Raw genomic sequence first — 19,232 nt, 5'->3', positions numbered from 1 at the left:
AAGTGGTTCCCAACACGTGGGAGGCTTTGAGAGGGCCCAGCAGGAGACTAGTTGGTCCCCTACCATCAACACAGGCCAACCTCATCCCACATCCTACTTCCTACTCATCCGGGCACAGGATGAGCTGATGAAAAACCCTCGGCCAGACGTGAATTAGCCACCTATATACCTGTGCACGATCAGTGACTGCTTCTGGAGCAGGGCGTAGGGCTGTTGGACTGAGGCCTCTGCCCTAACACATTCCCCATGCTCTCCTTCTGAATGCCGTATATAGACAGATGTTTTATTCTACAATCAGTTAAAAAGCCAATACTCTTCAGGCAAGGTCATATCATAGATTCCCATTACGATGCAAATAAAGGTTTCTTTCAGGAGAAGAGACTAGCAGGGTGAGAGGTACCTAAAATAGGGGAAGGGACCCCCAGGGAGGAAAAAAAATAAAAGAACCTGGGAAAGAGATCTAGGGGTTAGCCTCCCTCTGGGACTTGCCCATGGCTGGCCTGGTTAATGGTGTGTGTGACAAGCGGAGGGTAGTCATCTGCATGGGCATTCCTCACTCACCTCAGGCAGGCCTCTGCACCAGCCACAAGCCTACTTTGGGTCATTACACTCTCAGAGGATGCCTGGAAGTCCAAAGGTCCAGAGAAGAGCATCTGAAATGATCAAAGGGTTTAGAAAACAAGAGCTTCCGACAAAAGGCTAACAGAATTGCAGAAGTGCAGGCCAGGGGTGGCTTCATTACTGGAGATGTCTGACAAGGGGACAGCTGTTCACTCGTCCATTCAATGAGGAATGCACAAGAAACTGGCTTAAATGAAACTAAGAGAGATTGCAGGAGGAACTTCTTGGGATTCAGATGTTAAAATACTACATCACTCCTGTGCCGCACATAGAGAGCTCCCTTCTTCCAGCCGTCCTTATGGAACACAGTTTGCTCTACGGTCTGGTTGAGGCCAGCGTTTCCCAGTAACGGAGAACTGGGGATACTTATGGAAGGCTGCTGTGTTCCAGGCAGTGTGCTAAGTATCAGGTTGCTAAGCAAAAGTGAGATCGTCTCTGTCCCAAGATAGTTATTATCTTATTGAGAAAAGAAGCAGTTTACAACCCAGCATGCCCATTACTTTCTCTGGGGCATTCACAAAGGACAGTGGGAGTGTAGGAGAAGATGCTACGGAATCAGCCTCAGGGGGTCGGAGAAAGCCTCACGGGGGAGGCATTTTTTAGCAGAGGCTTGCAGAAGTAGGCCTTTGTCAGTGGACATGCTTGGCCAGTGCGGAGAGCAGCGTGTCAAATGCACATCGCCTTTAGACCCTATAGCCCTGGGGACCCTTAGCTCTCCCCAGGAGCACGTGTAGTACAGGAGAGAGCTAAACCGGAGCTCTGGGGAGGTGCGCCGGGAGTGCGCAGCGGGAGTCAGCATAGAACATAGGAGGGCCATAGCCCTTTTCACCCCCCTCTCAGCAACAGCAGCTGCTTCTGGGCGCTTCTCTGCCTCATCCCCTACTTCTGAGGTCCACAGAGGAGAAGTTAGATAGATTTCTGGTCCACAGAAGAATACGTGTTGAGCGGCATGGGGGCTGAAATGATCAATATCTAAAGATCTCAGCTGATTTCACGTTTCCAGCTCCCCTCCCCCTCTCTCCACACCCTCACTACACCCTCACTACACACACACACACACGCACGCACACACACACGCACACACACACACACACACACTCGTACACATCCCACACTGTCAAGCCATTTGTTTGTGTGGGTGTCTCATTCAGAATTACTTTCCTGGAAGCATTCATTGAGTTCATTGTGCGATGCTTTGCCTACCCCAGAATGGCTAATCGCCAAGGGAAAAAGAAACAGCTCGGAGGGAGGGAGGAAAGAATGAAGACCATTTTAGACAGGGCCAGTGTCCTCCCAAATTTATTCTGGGTGAAAGGGTGATGTCTGGCTCAGAGTATGCTTCCGCACAGGGCCCAGAATCCCCCAAAGCCAAGGCCCTGTCCTCGGCAGCATGGACAGGCTCAGGCTGTAGGACACCTCTCAGGCTTTCTCCAGTCAGCCCATGGGCAGCTCTCTCTGCCGCTCCGTCACGCCAGCATCTAAGTTCCCCAGTCCCTGTGTCCTCCTTACAGAAAAACAGAAAGATTTCCAGCCTCTGTAAACTCCCCACCAACGCCACCATCCCACATTGTCATGATCTGGGAAGGCGCAGGTGCAGGGGGAACTCGGGAGAGGAAATTGCCAATTGTCAAGACCTGCTCTCTAAACCACCGTCCTATTAGGGACTTTACAGATGTTGTCTTCCTTAACCTTCAGAACATCCCTGGGAGGGAAGTAGTGTTATCTGTTTTCTGATAAGGACACTGAGATTGAAGGTCACATTGTTCATACGTGTCAGGGCTACCATTCAGATTCAAGTCTGACTTATTCTCTTCCTGCCGCAGGTGCTCCCGGAGTATCAGGTAGGCTGTCTTCCCTCTCCCAGAATAACCAGCAGCAAGGGCCTTCTGAAACTGGAAGCCAGGATATGTGGATCTGACCACCATCCCAGCCCTGTCTTGGTTCCCCTCTGTCTTTGGGGGTGGGAGGCATCTATATAACTCCCATCCTGCTTTTTCACCAGCACCTCTGTAGGAGGCTAGCTCTCCCCTGCCCTGGAGCCCCACAACTTCTTCCTGATCTGAAAGCCCTCTTTGTAGTTCCGTAAGCAGGGGACTCCACCAACTTGCCTCATTATAGACCTATGTCCTTCTCCCAAGAGAACCAAGCTTTGCAGATGCTATACTGAGCACCCTACAATCTAATGCTGCTTTTAAGATTGTTTGTGGGCAATCTCTAGGGTGGACGAGGGACCCCACAGCTGCCTGGTCTGAAGCGGTATCCGAAAAGATCCTGTTCACTTACTTTCTGGAGAGTAAGTCCTTTTTCATCAAGCCTGCCCTCTGTAGCTTCTCCCCAGTACTTGGTCCTGGGAGACACAAGGAAAGCAGGAGGCCTGGGTTTTTACCACCCCACGCCACCACCTAGACGTCAAGGCCCTTCTACTCATTCTCCGAGTCCCCTGGAAGCCCTCAGGTATTAGGGGATGTGTCCGACAGGATACCTTTTTCTGTTCCCTCCCACCCGAGCCCAGACCTCCACCTTGACTCACTCTGATTTTAAGCTGGGGAGAGCACAGGACATAGTATAAGACAGCAGATGTGGCTGAAGAAGTAACAAAGATCAGAACTTGAAGGACGAGGGGCGCCTGGGTGGCTCAGTCGGTTAAGCGTCTGCCTTCTACCCGGGTCTTGATCTCGGGGTCTGGGATCAAGTCCCGCATCGGGGTTTCTGCTCAGTGGGGCGTCTGCTTCTCCCTCTCATCCTTCCTCTGTGCTCTCCCTCTCTCAAATAGATAAATAAAATCTTAAAAAAAAAAAAAAAAAAAGAAGAAGAACTTGAAGGACGAGTGCCAGGCCAGGAATTAGGGACTTTGCCTTGACAGTGGTCAGAGCCTTTAAAGGTTTTCTGAGCAAGCAACTAGTCACCTGGCCAGGTATGTGTTCATGAAGGTCACCCGGTGGCAAGAGGAAGTTAGCTCTAACGTTAGACCATGGAGGCAGTTAGTACGAATGAGAGGTGGTGGGGCTCTGCTCATCGCCGCCCCTGGAACACAGAGCGGGGCACAGATTCAGAAGATGCTGGGGAATAAGATCTGAGAATGCTTGGTGACTGTTATTTATTATACGTGGTAGGTAGGTGAAGGAAAGGAGACAGGTGAAGGTGCTTGCAAGGATCCTGGCTGGGTGCACAGTGATCCCATTAACCTTGAAAGAGAATCTGTGAGGATAGTCAGGTTGGGGGTAGAAGGAGGAAAAATTAAGAGTTCATTTTTAGACACGGTGAAATTTGGGGGGCCTGAGGGACATACATGTGGAAGTAGAGATGTCCAGGAGCAATTGGATATATGGATATGGAGCTCAGGAGAGAGGTCTGAGCCAACGATATAGATTTGGAAGTCATCAGTAATGGAGACCGGGGGAATGCTTGCGCAAATCAAATGCTCACCACCTCAGCTGTGTTTGGGAAATCCTGACTTTTACACATCGGTTTTGTTTCAAGCAAGGAAGATGTAAGCTGTGTCCCTCGTAAGCCCTAGGGCATGCTGATTGCTTAATGCCTTGACCCCAAACCCCTTTGCCACCTACCCTAGGTGCTGTATGGGGAATAAGACCCCCAGGGCCCCAGCAGCCCCCAGGCATTTTCCAACAACCCTTGAGGACTCTCATTCTTCAGGTTTGGATTCCAGCAACTGTTAGCTAGCTTACAAGTGATCAGGCTGGTGTCTCCACACCCCCCAAACTAGCTATCTCTTTGACATGTGTCTTCATGCCAAGACTACAACACTTGCTAACAATTTAAAAAAAAAAAAAAAAAGTCTTTCTTCTGTAAACAGTATGATGGTTTATGCAACATGCACTTGCTTCTGAGCAAGTCTGTTCTGGCAGATGGACCTGCAGCCCCTCCCAGGGCCCACGGTCATATCTCGGACCCCAACCCTTGAATGTCAGAAGGGGACCCTTTGATGATTTACCAGCTGGAGGAGGCTGCCTCACGGGTCCTGCCAAAGCTGCTGAACATCCACAATACAATCCCCACATGCTACCTGCAAGATGGAAATATTTTTAGGCATTCCAGAAGGATTTCGTTTCACAGTTTTTCTGAAAGGTTGTAATTAACTGCAGCGAGCAAAAGAATGTATTTTTAAAAATAAAAGTAGGGGAAGGAGAGCAAAGCAATCACCACAGTTTCGTCAGTTCTTTTTGGTAGGTGGGTTCTTGTCATCCAGGTGGCTGGGGGGGGCGCGGAGCTCATTCGTGGATCAGAGGAGAAACGGGCACTTGAATTTGCTCAGAGCAAATTCTTTCTGACTGATGTCTCCTGCAGGGGCATGGAGGCATCCCCTTCCCTGTTCCTCATTAACAAGGGTCCATCTCGCAGAGCCCGGGAGGCCCAGGTTCCAGGGGAGAGTGCGACAGCCAAGATCCCGTATGGGTTATTTTTAGATCCCCCTGGGGCAGGAAAGCTGTGGGGCTACTGGTTCCTCAGGCCAGCTCCTTTGTCTCCATAGTGTTCTGCTTCTCTGACTCACGCCCAACACACAGAGATGCCTCGGAACCACCTCCACGATCCTTCCCTTGATTCTTTTCATGAATCTTGTTTATTTTTATTCAGAAGGTGGGATATTTTATTCCCAGAGAAGGAAGCCAGAGCCTCAGACAAGGTGACCTGGGTGAAATGAGCCCCCAGATGAGAGAGTTCATGGCCTAGCCCGTCAAGGAGGGAGGGCAACCATGCCATGTAAGACTTGCAGAAGAAGATGGGGGCAGGAGTTCTGAGTTCAAGTCCTGGCTTTGCAGCCAGCTTGCTGAGAGCCCAGGAGTCAGCCGGGCGGGGAGGGAGGCCTGTTCTGGTCTTCTTCCCCACCATCATCTCTTCTCTGCCCACCATCACCTGGGCATTCATGGCCAAGTTGGTTGCACAGCTAATGGTGCTCACATCACAGGAGAGCTCAGTGCCCTTTTGGGGGGCAGGGAGGAGGGAAGAGTTTCCAGAACCTTCTACAGCATTTCACCTGTGCCTTCAATCATCTCTGCCCTGGGGCACACTTGACCCCACTGCCCACTGGATGCTCCACCAGTATTTACAGGGTTAAATGGAGGCTCCCAGTGGGACCCAAGCTCCATTTGGGAGATTTCTGGTGGACTCTTGGCCTTGACCAACCTACCCTTCCCTCTCTCCATCCTTCCCTCCCACCCCGTCTTGCCTTTCTTATGGTGTAGTGAAAAGCGCCTCAGACTTTTTTACAACTGTACGTACAGGTTGTACAAGAATCTTAGTGTAAGATACTCTGAGCCTGCTTCCAGTGATTGAGTTCATGTCTAACTTCCTCCTACTTCAGATAAGTATGGACCACAAAGGATAAACCTACTCCCTGGACTCTATCCGTTCCATCCCAAAGAGCTGCATTTTTCCAAGAGCCTGCTCTAATCCTGGACAGACGTTTCTACCTTGAGAGAGCTTGATTTCTTTTCCTGTTTGGGGTCAAAGCAAAATGAGACAGCATTTGGTGACTGAATTAGGAACTAACTAAATGATCCTTGCTCATGAGAAGCCAGCAAAATTTGGAAAATCCTGAAGTTATTGTTTTTCATGGTTCTAGCAGGCATCCTGGGATTTTTTTGGAGCACAATGTCAAACACACTTCACATCTTTCATCACACCCCCGAAGCAGTACCTAATCTTGGACTCCTCTGGGCTCCCACAGCTTTCCTCCAAATCCATCTTATCACTGTGTGCCCCGCATCAGCATTATTTATGGCTTCCTTTATCGCTTTCTCCTTGACCAGAAGTTACTTGAGGGCAAATTTCCTGATTTCCTGCCTGTTCACCATTGTAACCCCCACAGTGTCTAGCAGACAGGAGTGGTATTAATAGCACATTACAACTAGAAAGCCCTTTTCGCTTTACAAAAAGCTCCCGGACATGCCCTGTTCGGTGCCCCGGAGCCAGATTGGTAGAAATGATTATCCCCGCCTTCACAACTAAGAGCTGGGGTCTCAGGAGATGATGTGACTTGATGACCATCAGGCAGCTAGTGAATTAGAGACACATCTCAAATAAGGTTTTTCTGCCTCGCGTCCAAGCCTTGCTGAAAATTTTTTTAAGTATACGAACGCATGAATGAATTAATGACCTCAGGAACTGAGGAAGTCCTATGAAACGAGATGATGTCAGGAGCCTAGAGAGGCTAAGAGGTGGAGGAAAACATGCTCCGTTCCCCCAGATTCCGGGTGTGCACGGGGTCCCCCAGCCTCTCCCCGGGGCAGGGCAAGGGCACCGCTGACTCTTCTCTGTGGCCCCGCAGGTTTGTGATCCCATTTCCCTCCCGCAGATCTTGACGGTGTCTGGACCACCTGAAGGAGGGACTCGAGTGACCATCCATGGCGTGAACCTGGGCCTGGACTTCTCTGAGATCGCCCACCACGTGCAGGTGGCTGGGGTGCCCTGCACCCCCTTGCCGGGGGATTACATCATCGCTGAGCAGTGAGTCCAGCGCGCTCTGGCCCGCCCTTTTCCCAGGCAGCTTCAGGGTGGGGACTCTCCCTTGCCCTTCTCTGGGACTTCTCCAGGATTCCCTCTCCTCCCGTCGACCCTGCCTCCAGAAGTCTACCCAGGGCCCTCTTCTACCCCACCTCCTCTCCCGAAGGCTCATATCCTATGCGATTCCCTGTCCCTGGTTCCTGTGGCACCAGAGCTCCCGGCGCAGCGCTGCCCCACATCCCGTCTTCGCCTGGCCAGTGGTGACTGAGCCACGTTCCCAACCAGCCCAGGCTCCTCCTGGGTCTCCCCGGCCCCTCCCCTGCCCGCCCCCATTGGAATGCAGCTGGCGAGGTGGGCTGCAGGCAACAATTTGTTTGGCTCGTGGGGCTCTGACAGCCCCTTAATCCGAGCAGGGCCTCCGCCGGAGCAAATTCATTTATTTCACTAAGGGAAATGTCAGCTGGAAATTAGAAAATAGGCGTGTAGCAGCGGACAAGCGAACGGGGCTCCAGGAGTGACATATGTTCCAATTTGGGGTGTTCATTTGGCAGTGGCGACCGCTGTGGAGACGGTAGGCAGGAGGTGGGCACAAAGCTGGGGGCGGGAGTGTGGCGGGAGGGATTCTTCCCCCCAACAAGAGACAGTGAGGGGGAGCAGCCAGATCGTTCTGCATGATTTGTCAGGTGAAGTGGGGTCAGGTCACCCTGGTTCCATTGAGAACATAGCTGGACCATGGGTGCTAGGAGTACACTCGGAGAGCACGGCTTGTGGGTGGGGCTTCTCTCCCTTAGCTCCACCCCCGGAGCCCCAGGCCCCTCCCCTTGACGTCCCCAGAGCCAGCCTCCTGTAACAGCCGGAAAAATGGTATCACTTTATCTCTGTCAGTACTTGGACTTTCTCATCCATTATCTCACTTTAATTGGGAAGGACTCTGAGAGATACATGTTGCTATCGCCCTTTCCAAAGCAGGAGAAAACCAAAGGCGTGGAGAAGTGAAAGGACGTCCACAGTTCACTCCAGGCACAAGTGGCCTAGGCAGAGCTGGAACTTCTCCTCCAGGGCTCTCCATCTCGTAAGAGCGATGGGGCAAGCCTCCTGGACAAGAGTGCTCGGAAGATCCCATGATCCATCAGCGAGTGGCTCTGGGGCCAGGGCCCACGATTCTGACACGGCCCAGAGCAGGGTCAGGATCAGAGGGGTGAATCCCCAGACTCTAAGGACCACATGGTGTCTGCTCACCCCCGCAGTGGGGACAAGAAGGAGCCGTTCTGATCCTTTAGACCAGATCCTCCCCTGACAACCTTATCCCTTCAAGGACTGAATCTTGGAGGAAAGACTAGCTGGGTCTCCAGGAAAGAGATGAGGGACAGGGGAAAGAAGTTGGCAGAAGTTGTGCTTCACAGCCAGAAGAGGAAAGCCTCTGGGGTGGGAGGCAGGACAGCCTGCAGAGTTCTTCCCGGTCGGCGCCCTGCCAGGCTGGGCTAGACACTCGGTACCCCTCCCTGAATCCGCCTTGGCCTCAAGGACCTGCCTTGAGCCTCTAGACACAGGCCAAGTTTCCAGCTTGGTGAAATGCCACAGAACTCCAAAGGAAAGGGTCTGGGGGGCAACAGGTAGGGCTTTGAGCTGAGAAGTACAGGCTTCTGAGCAGGTGGACATGGAGAGCTCTTGAGATTTGGAGTTCAAAGGTGGTCTAAGCCCTGGCTGCTCTACTCACCAGCCCTGAGACCTTAGCAGATGTCCGCTCTCTCTGACCTTCATCAGCCTGATGGAAATCATGATTCCTACTGCACGGGCTTTGGGGGACATTCAGTAAGATGGAGAAAGGGAGACCACGGTGTGCCGTAGGAATGTGAGGAAATAGTCTATCTCTGAAATCAAAGGCACCACCCTCACCCAGGGCCACGGGGGAGAAAGTGCCGAGAGACACGGGAAGAAGGATGTGAGGGGAGCCCAGGAAGGCAACTGGTCACCAGGGGTCCCAGCTAAAACCGGTGGCCAGGCGCCCTGGAGAATCTCCATCGCCTTCTTCAGGGGCGTGGGGTGGGCAGGAAGAAGCAAGCACTCTCCGCACCTTGGCTGGTGCAGCCCTGCTTCCCAGCTGCGCCAGGCTCATTACCACTCTGGAGGCTTCGGAGTTTGTGAACATCATTAAAGCCTCCGTCCCAGGCAGTGAGCTGCAGGAGTAATCGTTACAGATGTCTGGGAGAGATGAATTTGGCTAAACGGGCCAGTGCAGTGTCCCGGGTGCGGGCAGGATTAGTGGGCCCAGTAACGGCTCACCATATGTTTGTGCCACGCCATCTATCATTCAGCAACTAGGTTAATGTTGGTTAAAGGGCCCCACTTAGTCCTGCAATCAGCACCCCACTGGTCTGTGGAGGGCGAGCTGATTCCATCACAGGACATTTTCTGGGTGATAAGATGCAAGTGGAGGCTGAAGCTCAGCCGTTTTGGGGGACAGGGACCCTGTGAGAGAGACTCAGCCCGGGTCCTCAGACCCCTGTCTCCCCCCACCCCCCACCTCCTCTCCTGCACCTGTGAACCAGTCATGGCTGGCTGGGTGTTAGGTGCATGTGCTCCCACCCCAGGAGTGTACACTCAGAGGGAAAAAGGCACCATCTCTGCTAGGCTGTGGGGGGTGATACAGTAGGGCAGGGAGGACACTGGACTGGGGGCCAGGAACTCAGCTATTGGTGAGCTGGGTGACTTTGGGCAAATGACTTTGCTCCGAGATTCTTAAGTGTCTCATCTGGAGAGTGGAGACATAGATGATCTCTACAATTGCATCTATGGTCCTTAGGATGTCAGAGCAGTAAACTCTATGCCCCATGGAACTGCAGTTCCTACCATTAGAGAGACTGTGGGTGTCACGAATGTGTCTCCAGAAGCTCCCTCTCAACCAGGAAGGAGTTGAACATCCAAATGTTGAAGCTGGACGGTTATTAGTCAAGCTCCTCATTTTGCAAGGAAAAAATTTAGGCATCCCCAGCTATCATCTCTTTATGATATATAAGGAAGCCTCGAGCCACCAGAGACAACAGAAGGAGACCAAGAAGGCAGGAGGCCCCCAGAAACCAAACCACAGGAACCTCACCGACTTGTAAGGCTTGAAGGTGCACACACCGCAGCCTGGGGTCATCCGCACCCAGGAAGGTAGGGGGCATGGGTAGTCAGCTCTCAGAGTCTTAGGAACGCAACTGGCACTACCCCCCTTCGCCCCCGCATCTCCCCACACCCCCAGCAACCTCAAGTGCAGCCCCGCATTGCTGCCGTGTCTACGATGCCCCCTCCCCAAAACACATGGAAGGCATTCCATTGATTCTAGAAGCAGTAGAACAGAACGGTCAAAGGCACAGCTTTGGAGCCAGGCTGGCCTGGATTTGAATCACGGGTCTGCCACTGTGTTGGTGGATGAGTCACTTAGCCTCTCTGAGCCTTAGTGTCATTGCCCAGAAAACGGAAATGATAAGACCCACCCTTAGATGAGGAGAACCTGAGATGCCACAGGATCCTGTCTTGTACAGTGCCTGCCCCGATCACCGCTCAGTAAATTGTCACTCTTAGTATTATCAAGGTACCGAATCTGCCTTGGCCTGACCCTCATTCTTCCATATAAGCGTTTCTACTCCCTGCAGCTGCCCTTGCTTCTTCCTTCACCTTCCTCTCTCCCTGAGCTCCGAGAACAAATGCCTACAACAGATGCACTCAAGGATGCCTCTCCATCCTTCAGCACAAGCGCCACGTCCCAGGAAGAAAAGGAAGAAGGGTTAGAGGCCACTGGGGTTCTTCCGCGTGCTGACTCCTTAGGGTTCTCATCCAGTTCTTCCTTACCACCCAGACCCCTTTCTACGGCCCACAGCTGCCCACCGCAGGATGAAGTTAAACCTCGGGGAGAGGAGGTGGGGAGAGGTGTCAGGTGCGGGGCCAAAGAAGGGAGCACACAGACCGTGGAGCTGCGGCCAAACCCCTGCTCCCCTGCGTCATGCCCTCCCAGGTGGGGCATTCCGAGCCAACAACGGACACTCAGCCCTGGACGCTTGGGTGGTGCTCATCTCCCATCCATCCCTCTTGTCCCAGGCCCTCGATATGGAAAGCTTATCTTTTGGGACGTGAGCCCTGAGTAAGTAAATGTTCTAGAAAAGACGTGCACCAAAAGGCTCCAGGCCATCGTTAACTCCCTACAGAAATGGCTGAACAGGCCCGTTCTAGCCTTGTCCTCTCCCAGACGGACCCCTGGGCCCAAGGAAGAAAAACTATGCCCCCGACTTTCACATGTTCTCCTATTTCCTCTCTCCAGGACGTCAAGCCTGCCATGATTTCCTCCTTTCTTCTGTAGGATGACTCTGGCACAGAGTGGGGGGAGGGGAGGGTGGGTAGTGAGGGGCAAGAGGGCCCGGATTAGAAGAGAGGGAGAGAGATTTATCTGCTCCCCCCTCTTATTTGTCCTCCTCTTGTCGTGCAGTAGATGACAGTCTCCTCTGAAGCCCCTTGGGAGCACAGGGCTCAGGTTGTCGGCTGGCAGGGACCCCACACCGGGGCAGGGGCTAGGGCCCGGGAAACAGGATGAGAGATTTGTTACTCCAAGCAGGTAGCAGCATGAAAATAACCACACGCAGTACCTTAAATTAAGCTTCTCAAATGCTCTGCTAATGAGGTTTAAGAGGACAGTTACATGTAAGATACTAATTGATCATCACTATAGTCTTTACTCTGGGTTCGCAATTAATTTATTTATTCACAGAGAAAGGGAAAGGAGAGTATCCTTCCGTGTGCATTCAGTACTTTCTTGTTGAATCTAATATGCTAAACGTAATAAGACAGTTATTGCATGTTAAGTCAATATTCACCAGGAGTTAAAGTACTTATTTGGGATTAACTGTTAGGAAGGAGGTGGAAACCTGCGTGGCATGCCGTGTGTGCGAGTATGCGGTGTATTTGTTTAATGCAAGTTTTATTAAATCGAAATGAAATCTGTTTAGTTACCTTCCTAGAGAAGCAGGGGAGATAAGCAGCGCCCGGTTAAACACCGGCCTTCCCCACGGTGCCAGGGTAATGCTTGGGATTAGTGTACCCGGCTCTGTCCTCCTGACTTCCCACTAAGCAGACTTGCCAGGGGCACTGAACTGCTCTGAACTCTCACATGGTGTTTGGGAGGAAAAGCAGAGTCCTTTCTTCTGTCCCTAGCTTCCTTTTTAGCCGAGCCTGGTGGGGCCCTTTCCCACCTGCCCTGTGCCTTCTAATTCCAGGCAAGAAGAACCCCCAAGAACCTGATTTCTTCAGTCTCTCCCATATCTTCCAGCTGCCCACCCTTTCTAGAAGGCTGCTGTGGACAAGGCAACCAATGTCTAAATGTCCTTGTTGTAACTGATCTCAGGCACCAGGGAAGTCATCACGGGGGGTATTGATCTGCACTGCATGAGAGAGAACGCTGCATCCCCTCTTCCCTCCAGCTACCCAGCCTCTTAATGTGAGACGTGACTTCCAACCCCATGGCTGGTTCACTGCCTCGCCCACGAGCACAGTGCACTCAGACCTTGATTAAGTGGGAGTCCAGTGTCAACTGCTGTCCTAATGAACTCATCCGCCACCCACCCCCTCGCCTACTGACGCAGGACTCCACTCCTCCCTTTGGTTGGGAGCTCCTGTTTGGGGCGCTCACTATCTCACAGATTATCTATTCCCTTTTTAAAACTCACTGTCCGAAACAAACCACAATTGAATCAGCTTGGTAAATAGGCCCTCCCTCCCTCCTTTCGGGAGAGTTCCAATTTTGGCTTATCACACAGGAAAGAATGCTAACTAAATGACCGCCCCTAGGTCTCTCTGTTGGACATTGGGTTTTGTTCGACGAAGATTGGGACCTACCCAGCGCTAGGTCCTGCACTCGGCACTGGAAACACGGGTTTATTCAGAGAATTAGGCAACATAGCGTCTGGAGGCACACCGGGCTTTGGAGGTGATCTCATTCAGCCTCTCACTGTACAGATGAGAGGCTGAAGCCCAGAGAGGGAAAGCACTTTACCCAGGGTCACACAGCAAGATGGGTGAGCAAGCTGAGTCTTGGTATAGCACTAGTGCAAGGGTGTGAGGAGTCATCCAATGGGCTGGGGGTGAGCAGTGCGGGCACGGATGACGGCTCTGGCGAGGCCTCTCACGGGAAGCTTTGCTTTCTCCTCAGGATCGTCTGTGAGATGGGTCATGCCCTCGTGGGAACCACCTCCGGGCCCGTGCGCCTGTGCATTGGCGAGTGTAAGCCAGAGTTCATGACCAAGTCCCATCAACAGTACACCTTTGTGGTGAGTGTTGGGTCCTGCACAGGACTATGAGCTCCCAGCAGGGGCACACTTCTGTTCCAAACTTCTCCCGGGAAGTCCCACACCCCCTCCCAAGCCAGGGGTGGGACGGATGTGTGACTAACAATGCTGTTAGAGTCCCAGAGAGCCACAGATCAGAGTGCTAAATAAGGCAAAATCGGGCCTTTCTTAGAAAGTGGATCCTACCCATAGGGTGGGGAGGGGCTGCCCCTTGTCCCGCCAATGTGACATCTTAGTCTCATCCAGCCTAATGAGGACACATCGCCTGGGGGACCTAATTAAAAAGGTCTATATTTATCCACATGCTTTGTTTTCTGCCAAGGATATTGTAAGTGGGAGTTTAGAAAAGTCACTTCAAATCCCACGGGGACGTGTGTCTGCAGCAGGGCCCACGGGAGCAGGGTGCGCGCGTGAGTTGCTCTGTGTGTGGTGGGGTGGTTACGCACACACATGCACATTCTCACCATTCCTACACCTGAAAACATCTCTTCATGCACAGGCAGCAGGTAGGAGATTCACAAAGGCGTTCTTTAAGGCCGGCATGATCTTCCTACCGAATCGGTAGCGTGCTTCTGGGGATCTTCCCACCGAATCAGTAACTTGCCTCGGGGTCCCTCCTCTGACATGTACCTATATCACCACATTGAGCTGTTCATTAAAATGTGTTAACACCAGCTGATGGGATCAAACCAGCCTTGCTAAGAGTTTTGAAAAATCATTAGACCACAAAATTTTATTCTCTCTGAAGCATTTTACTGCTTGCCCTAGGTTTTCCAGGCTCTGCCTTCTTACCTTGGCATCTCTGCCCTTTTTAAACTACTGGTCTTTTTCTCAGATTGGAGAGTACTGCAGCCTACCCCGTCTCCTATGCAGGACAGGGTCTCGGGTGGAGACAGAACTGTAGAATGCTGAGCTGGGAGGGGCTTTAGAGATCATGGACCCCACCCTCCTCTCGACAGGGGAGCAAACAAAAGCTCAGAATGATCCAGAAACTTGCTTCAGGGCCCATGGACAGTGAATGGCTAATGAAGACTCGAATTCGTGCAGGTGTAGTTGCTCAGTTAAATGCACTTTCCACTCTACTCCCCTGTGCTCCAGGCAGGAACAGTTCCTTTCTGATTTGGGTCAGCTGCCTGATGCACTATAGACCAGATGACATTTCTTTCAAGCTTCAGATTTAATTTTACAGCTTAGTGAGTTTACTAGAAAGTCCTGGTCACTGACTTCATCATCCTCCTGATGAAGGTTGGGGAAGCCATGTCAAGCATTCACTGACAGCTCTGAGCACCAGGCCCCCTGCGGTGCCCCTCATGTGCTTCAGAGGGGACACGACACGTGTGTGGGCCATTAATGGAAGACTTTAGCCCCTTGGTGGCCCAATCTAGACAAGGATGCTTTATTCAGCCTTATCGATTTTGTGCCAAAAAAAATCAGTACAGGCTCTAGATAGAGAAGCATTTTCAAATTGCTCTCAATTTGTAAACTAATTGATAGATTAGTCAGTGTTACCTCTGCCTTCCCATTAATGTTAGGAGCATGAGATTCCCCAGGGAGTTAATTAATTCTAAAACGTGGTCCTTCTGCCTTCCCTGGACATGCCAGAGCCTCTTCTTAGAAACAGTCTCAGCTCCAGGAGAAGAGATTAGAGAGGGCAGGAAAAGTACCTATACCCCGAGTGTAGACACAGTCCCTCCTTTGGTCCTTACGTCGAGCCTGGGTCTGTCACTTTGGGCAAAACCTGAGCTGTGACCATTTCTCTGCTTCTTTCCAAAGAACCCTTCCGTGCTGTCACTCAACCCCATCCGAGGGCCAGAATCAGGAGGCACCATGGTGACCATCACGGGCCATTACCTCGGGGCTGGGAGCAGCGTGGCTGTATACCTGGGCAACCAGACCTGCGAGTTCTATGGGTAAGATGGGCTCACAGGAGCTCTAGAAGGCTGGACACGTGAGGCATGCGCACACCTGCTCCTGGGCATGTTCACACAGGTGCCCGCCCCATTGCTTCCATGGTGTGGACGTCCTGGGTCCAAACACCATTCCTGTCCCTGTGCAAAATATATACTACTACTCAGTTTATAGCAATATATACCACTAGTGAACCTAACAAGGGGCTGGATACTTCTAAAAATAATTAGGATGAGGGCCCTGAGAACTGCTGGTGAGGAAAGTCCCAGAAATTCCTTGGTCATCATTGGGACCGAGCACTGACGAGGTCCCCACTATGGGGACTTGAGAGACATGGAGGCTGGGTGGCCTCAGTCCTCAGCAAGCACACACGCTCATCCTCGGGGCATCTCTTGTGCATAAAATCCCGAACACCTGCTATTCGCCAGATACACCAGTGAAGCCCTGGGGATATGCAGACTCCTGAGAGCATCCTGACAGAACCCATGGGTGAAAACCCAACTTGCTCAGGATTATCCAATTATCTCCTCCTCAGATTAGAAACTCCCTAAGGGCAAGGAAGGAACTGTGTGTTCCCTTCACTGTGTAGTAGGTGCTCAGTGAATATTTATTAAATGACTGACCAGACTCTTAAACCCTGGCTAACTAGTCTATTCTAGAAAAATCCAGAAAAGAAAAGATCCCCCAGGGCCCATGAAGCCCTGCCCCTGCCCCACATTCTCTAATCCCCCTCTCTAATTCGTTCCCTCCATATTCCGACCAGAGGTGGCTCTCCAGTAAAAAGAGGGAGCAATACACACCGATAAGGGATCCGTTCCACTGTGTAGAGTAGGAAAGAAGAGAGCGCTTCTGGGCCATCCACACCCTCAGACCAAGGAAAATCCCCTCCCAAGCCAGAGAGCTCTCCTCCTTGCCCAGGCCTTTCTTCACCACCCTCCTGCTGTCGCCCCGTCAGGAGGTCAATGAATGAGATTGTGTGCGTCTCACCCCCGTCATCCAACGGACTGGGCCCAGTCCCAGTTTCTGTGAGTGTCGACCGAGCCCGCGTGGATAACAACCTGCAGTTCGAGTACATAGACGACCCCCGGGTGCAGCGCATTGAGCCGGAGTGGAGCATTGCCAGGTGAGGCAGAGGTGGGGGGGAGGCACCCAGCTGCCACCTGACATAACCCCTTGGGCCATGTGGGACTTGTGAGGGGACCCAGGGTGGCGGGGGTTCGCAGTTTGAGGGGGCCTTTAACCTGACCCAGCCTCTGCTTGTTCCCAGTGGCCACACACCCCTGACCATCACAGGCTTCAACCTGGATGTCATTCAGGAGCCAAGGGTCCGAGTCAAGTTTAATGGCAAGGAATCTGTCAATGTGAGTACTCCCTAGTCTGCCTGGCCCTCCGTAACCACAGTCATGTGTCTGCGTTTGTGACGTGCTGAGGTCCGTGTTAGCCCGGGAGCATCCACCTACTGGAAAAGAAAGTTAGTTCAAGACCCCGAGCCCAGAATCAGGGCCGCAAACACCTGAACCTTACAGTGACTCTTACAACTGCTGTATAATCGTTTCTCGTCGGAAGGTGATACGACGAGTATATAAATGTACTGGCTTCTGAGCTTGCGAGACCAGCGCCAACGGGCTCCGGTTTCATACGCCATGTTCACTTTGAGGTCTGATAAGAAGTAGTGTGAAAGGGTGAAGGAATTCTGCCTCCAGATTCAGACCCTTCTGAATTGGAAGCGGGACACTGCCATTTATTAGCTCTCCAGCCGTGATCCAGTCATTTAACCTCTGTGATCCTCTATTCTCTGCCTGTAAATGCTAATGATAAGACTCTCCTCGCAGACCTGTAACACGCAGCCCTTGGCGGGCGCCGGGTGAGCAGCCAGCAAACCTTAGTCACTGCACGCAGCTCCTTCCATCCCGGTGGCTAAGATGGTCGGTGCAACATTTGACTTTACTCCCCTATGCGGAGCTGTGTCATTTAATTTTTTTTTTTTTTTTTTTGCTATGGATTTTTGTGATTTTTTGAAGGAGTTCTAGATCGTAAAAGCAGAATGTCTGAGATGGCATTATAAATTTTTTTTTGGTTCTAGTGGCTCCATCTCAGTCTTGTTAGCCAATATTTTCTGAAACACGATTGTGTTCATAATTATAGTCCAGGAGATGCTATTATGGCCATTATTTATTGTATAATTGCTATTATTACTGCTCTGACCTCAGGGGATTGAGTAGGTTGCGATGGAGATGGGAAAGATGGTACTGCATCTATCCTCTTATCCCTGACAGGCTTCCCAGCATGCTAGAAGCTTCCTTAGGAAATGCAGAAAGGGCACAAAATGCACAGTGTTTGAAGGCTAGATCTGAAAAGGTTACAGGGATCCTCCGGTCCACCCGCCCACCCCCCTCCCTTCATTGTCTAGCTGGGGAAATGAAGACCAGAGAGGAGTAAGGGCTTGCCCCCCAACCACAAAGGTAGCTGGTAGCAGGGCCAACTGGATCCCCCAAACCTGGACTCTTCATGACTAGACCAGGTGAGGTGCTGCTGATCTGGTGACGACATTCCCTCGTGGCAGACATGCGGGGATACCTGTATCACACCTTTAGTAGCAACCATGGTCACAGCTTTGTGGGTGAGGAGAGCACACGTCTCCTTATCCCAGATGGAGAGTCTGATCCATGAGTAAAAGAACCTATGTCTCCACTCCACTTCCAGACCGAGGCCAGTAGCTCCCAGTAGCTCCCAGACCACCTTGTCAAACTCCAGGGCCCAAGCGGAAGGAAGGAAGGTGAGGGGTGGCCATGGGAACAGTGCGCTCGCACTCAGGAAGGATAAAACCCCTACACAAATTAGGTACGTGTTTTAAAACATAGGTTCTATTATGACTCAGGTGTGACAGGGCCAACAGAACAGGAGACAACTGCCATCGGAAAGACAGTCTGTTATACTCATAGAGCCGCAGGGGAGGGGGCCTGCCACGCCACGGGGGCGGGGGAGGGGCGCGTGGGAAGCGCCAGGGAGGCGTGTAGAAGCAGAGGGAGAAAAAGGCAATGGCAGGAAGTTCTGCAGGAAGGAACTGACAAGGCAAGGTAAGCAGGTTTAGGATTGCCTGGTCTGAACCACATTCCAGGGGTCTGGGGCACAGGGGCTGTCCCTAGCTGTCTGGTACTTGGCCTGGTGTGATTAGACACTGTGGATAGTTGCGTGTAAAAGGAGGTGGTGGGGGGTGTGGGCTCTGCACTGATCGGTTTACATTAGAACAGCATGCTCTGGCAGGCGGGTAAGTTGTTTGCTGTCTCTAGGCACTGGCTGGCCCTGGGAGGGGAGGTCCTCCAGGTCAGTAAGGCCCCAGATGTCACAGCATCAGAAATACAGAAAGTAAAAGACCCAGTTAACGTGGTACAGAGTAAGTATGTGACTTATGAGGTTAACCTCCAAAGCCTGCAGCCTTCGTCCCCAGGAAGCCATCGGAAGAGAACACGGGTCTGGGAAGGCCTTCCTTGTCCCTGACCTCCATCTGGAAAGACTAAAGTCCTGAGTGCCCACTCCCCTCACCAGAGTACGCTTGCAGCCCCCCGGGGCAGGAATCTCCCAAGCATTTCCCCCACCCTACGCCCTCCCCCATGCCCTCCGTATTTCCAGGAGCTGCGGAGTAATCCCTCCCTGTGGAGAGCTGGGGGTCTCGGTCTCAGCCGTGACCTGCCCGGGGTCTGCAGGCCAGCGTGCCTGGAGGAGAGGCCTGGCGTGCGGGTTTCATCAAGCCTGGCTCCGCACCTGGAAAACTCATAATCGCTGCCCCACGCCTTCTCTGTCAGGAGTGGTGGGGGAGCAGGGCTCTGCCCCGCGGGGGCCCTGCCTGGGCCCCAGGTCATCCTCGGCGCCCTGGGGCTCCCTCTGCCTGTGGGGTTTGAAGCAGCCCCAGGGAGAAGTGAGAAG

The 19,232-nt window shown here is 52.3% G+C and overlaps 1 protein-coding gene across 2 annotated transcripts in view; it reads left to right on the top strand.

Annotated features, from left to right (window-relative positions):
- PLXNA2 (plexin A2) overlaps positions 1-19,232 on the top strand; it is a 205,508-nt gene that overhangs the window by 164,096 nt on the left and 22,180 nt on the right. For both annotated transcript variants that reach the window (XM_035722087.1, XM_035722088.1), the window contains exons 13-17: positions 6,935-7,086; positions 13,265-13,382; positions 15,174-15,310; positions 16,264-16,431; positions 16,576-16,669. In XM_035722087.1, coding sequence (XP_035577980.1) covers positions 6,935-7,086; positions 13,265-13,382; positions 15,174-15,310; positions 16,264-16,431; positions 16,576-16,669 — 669 coding nt within the window. The remainder of the gene's footprint in view (positions 1-6,934; positions 7,087-13,264; positions 13,383-15,173; positions 15,311-16,263; positions 16,432-16,575; positions 16,670-19,232) is intronic.

The sequence above is a fragment of the Zalophus californianus genome, chromosome 10 (assembly GCF_009762305.2).
Source record: "Zalophus californianus isolate mZalCal1 chromosome 10, mZalCal1.pri.v2, whole genome shotgun sequence".
In the NCBI taxonomy this organism is placed as follows: Eukaryota; Metazoa; Chordata; class Mammalia; order Carnivora; family Otariidae; genus Zalophus; species Zalophus californianus.
Note: the sequence above shows the minus strand (reverse complement) of the source record. Positions and strands in the feature narration are given on the sequence as shown.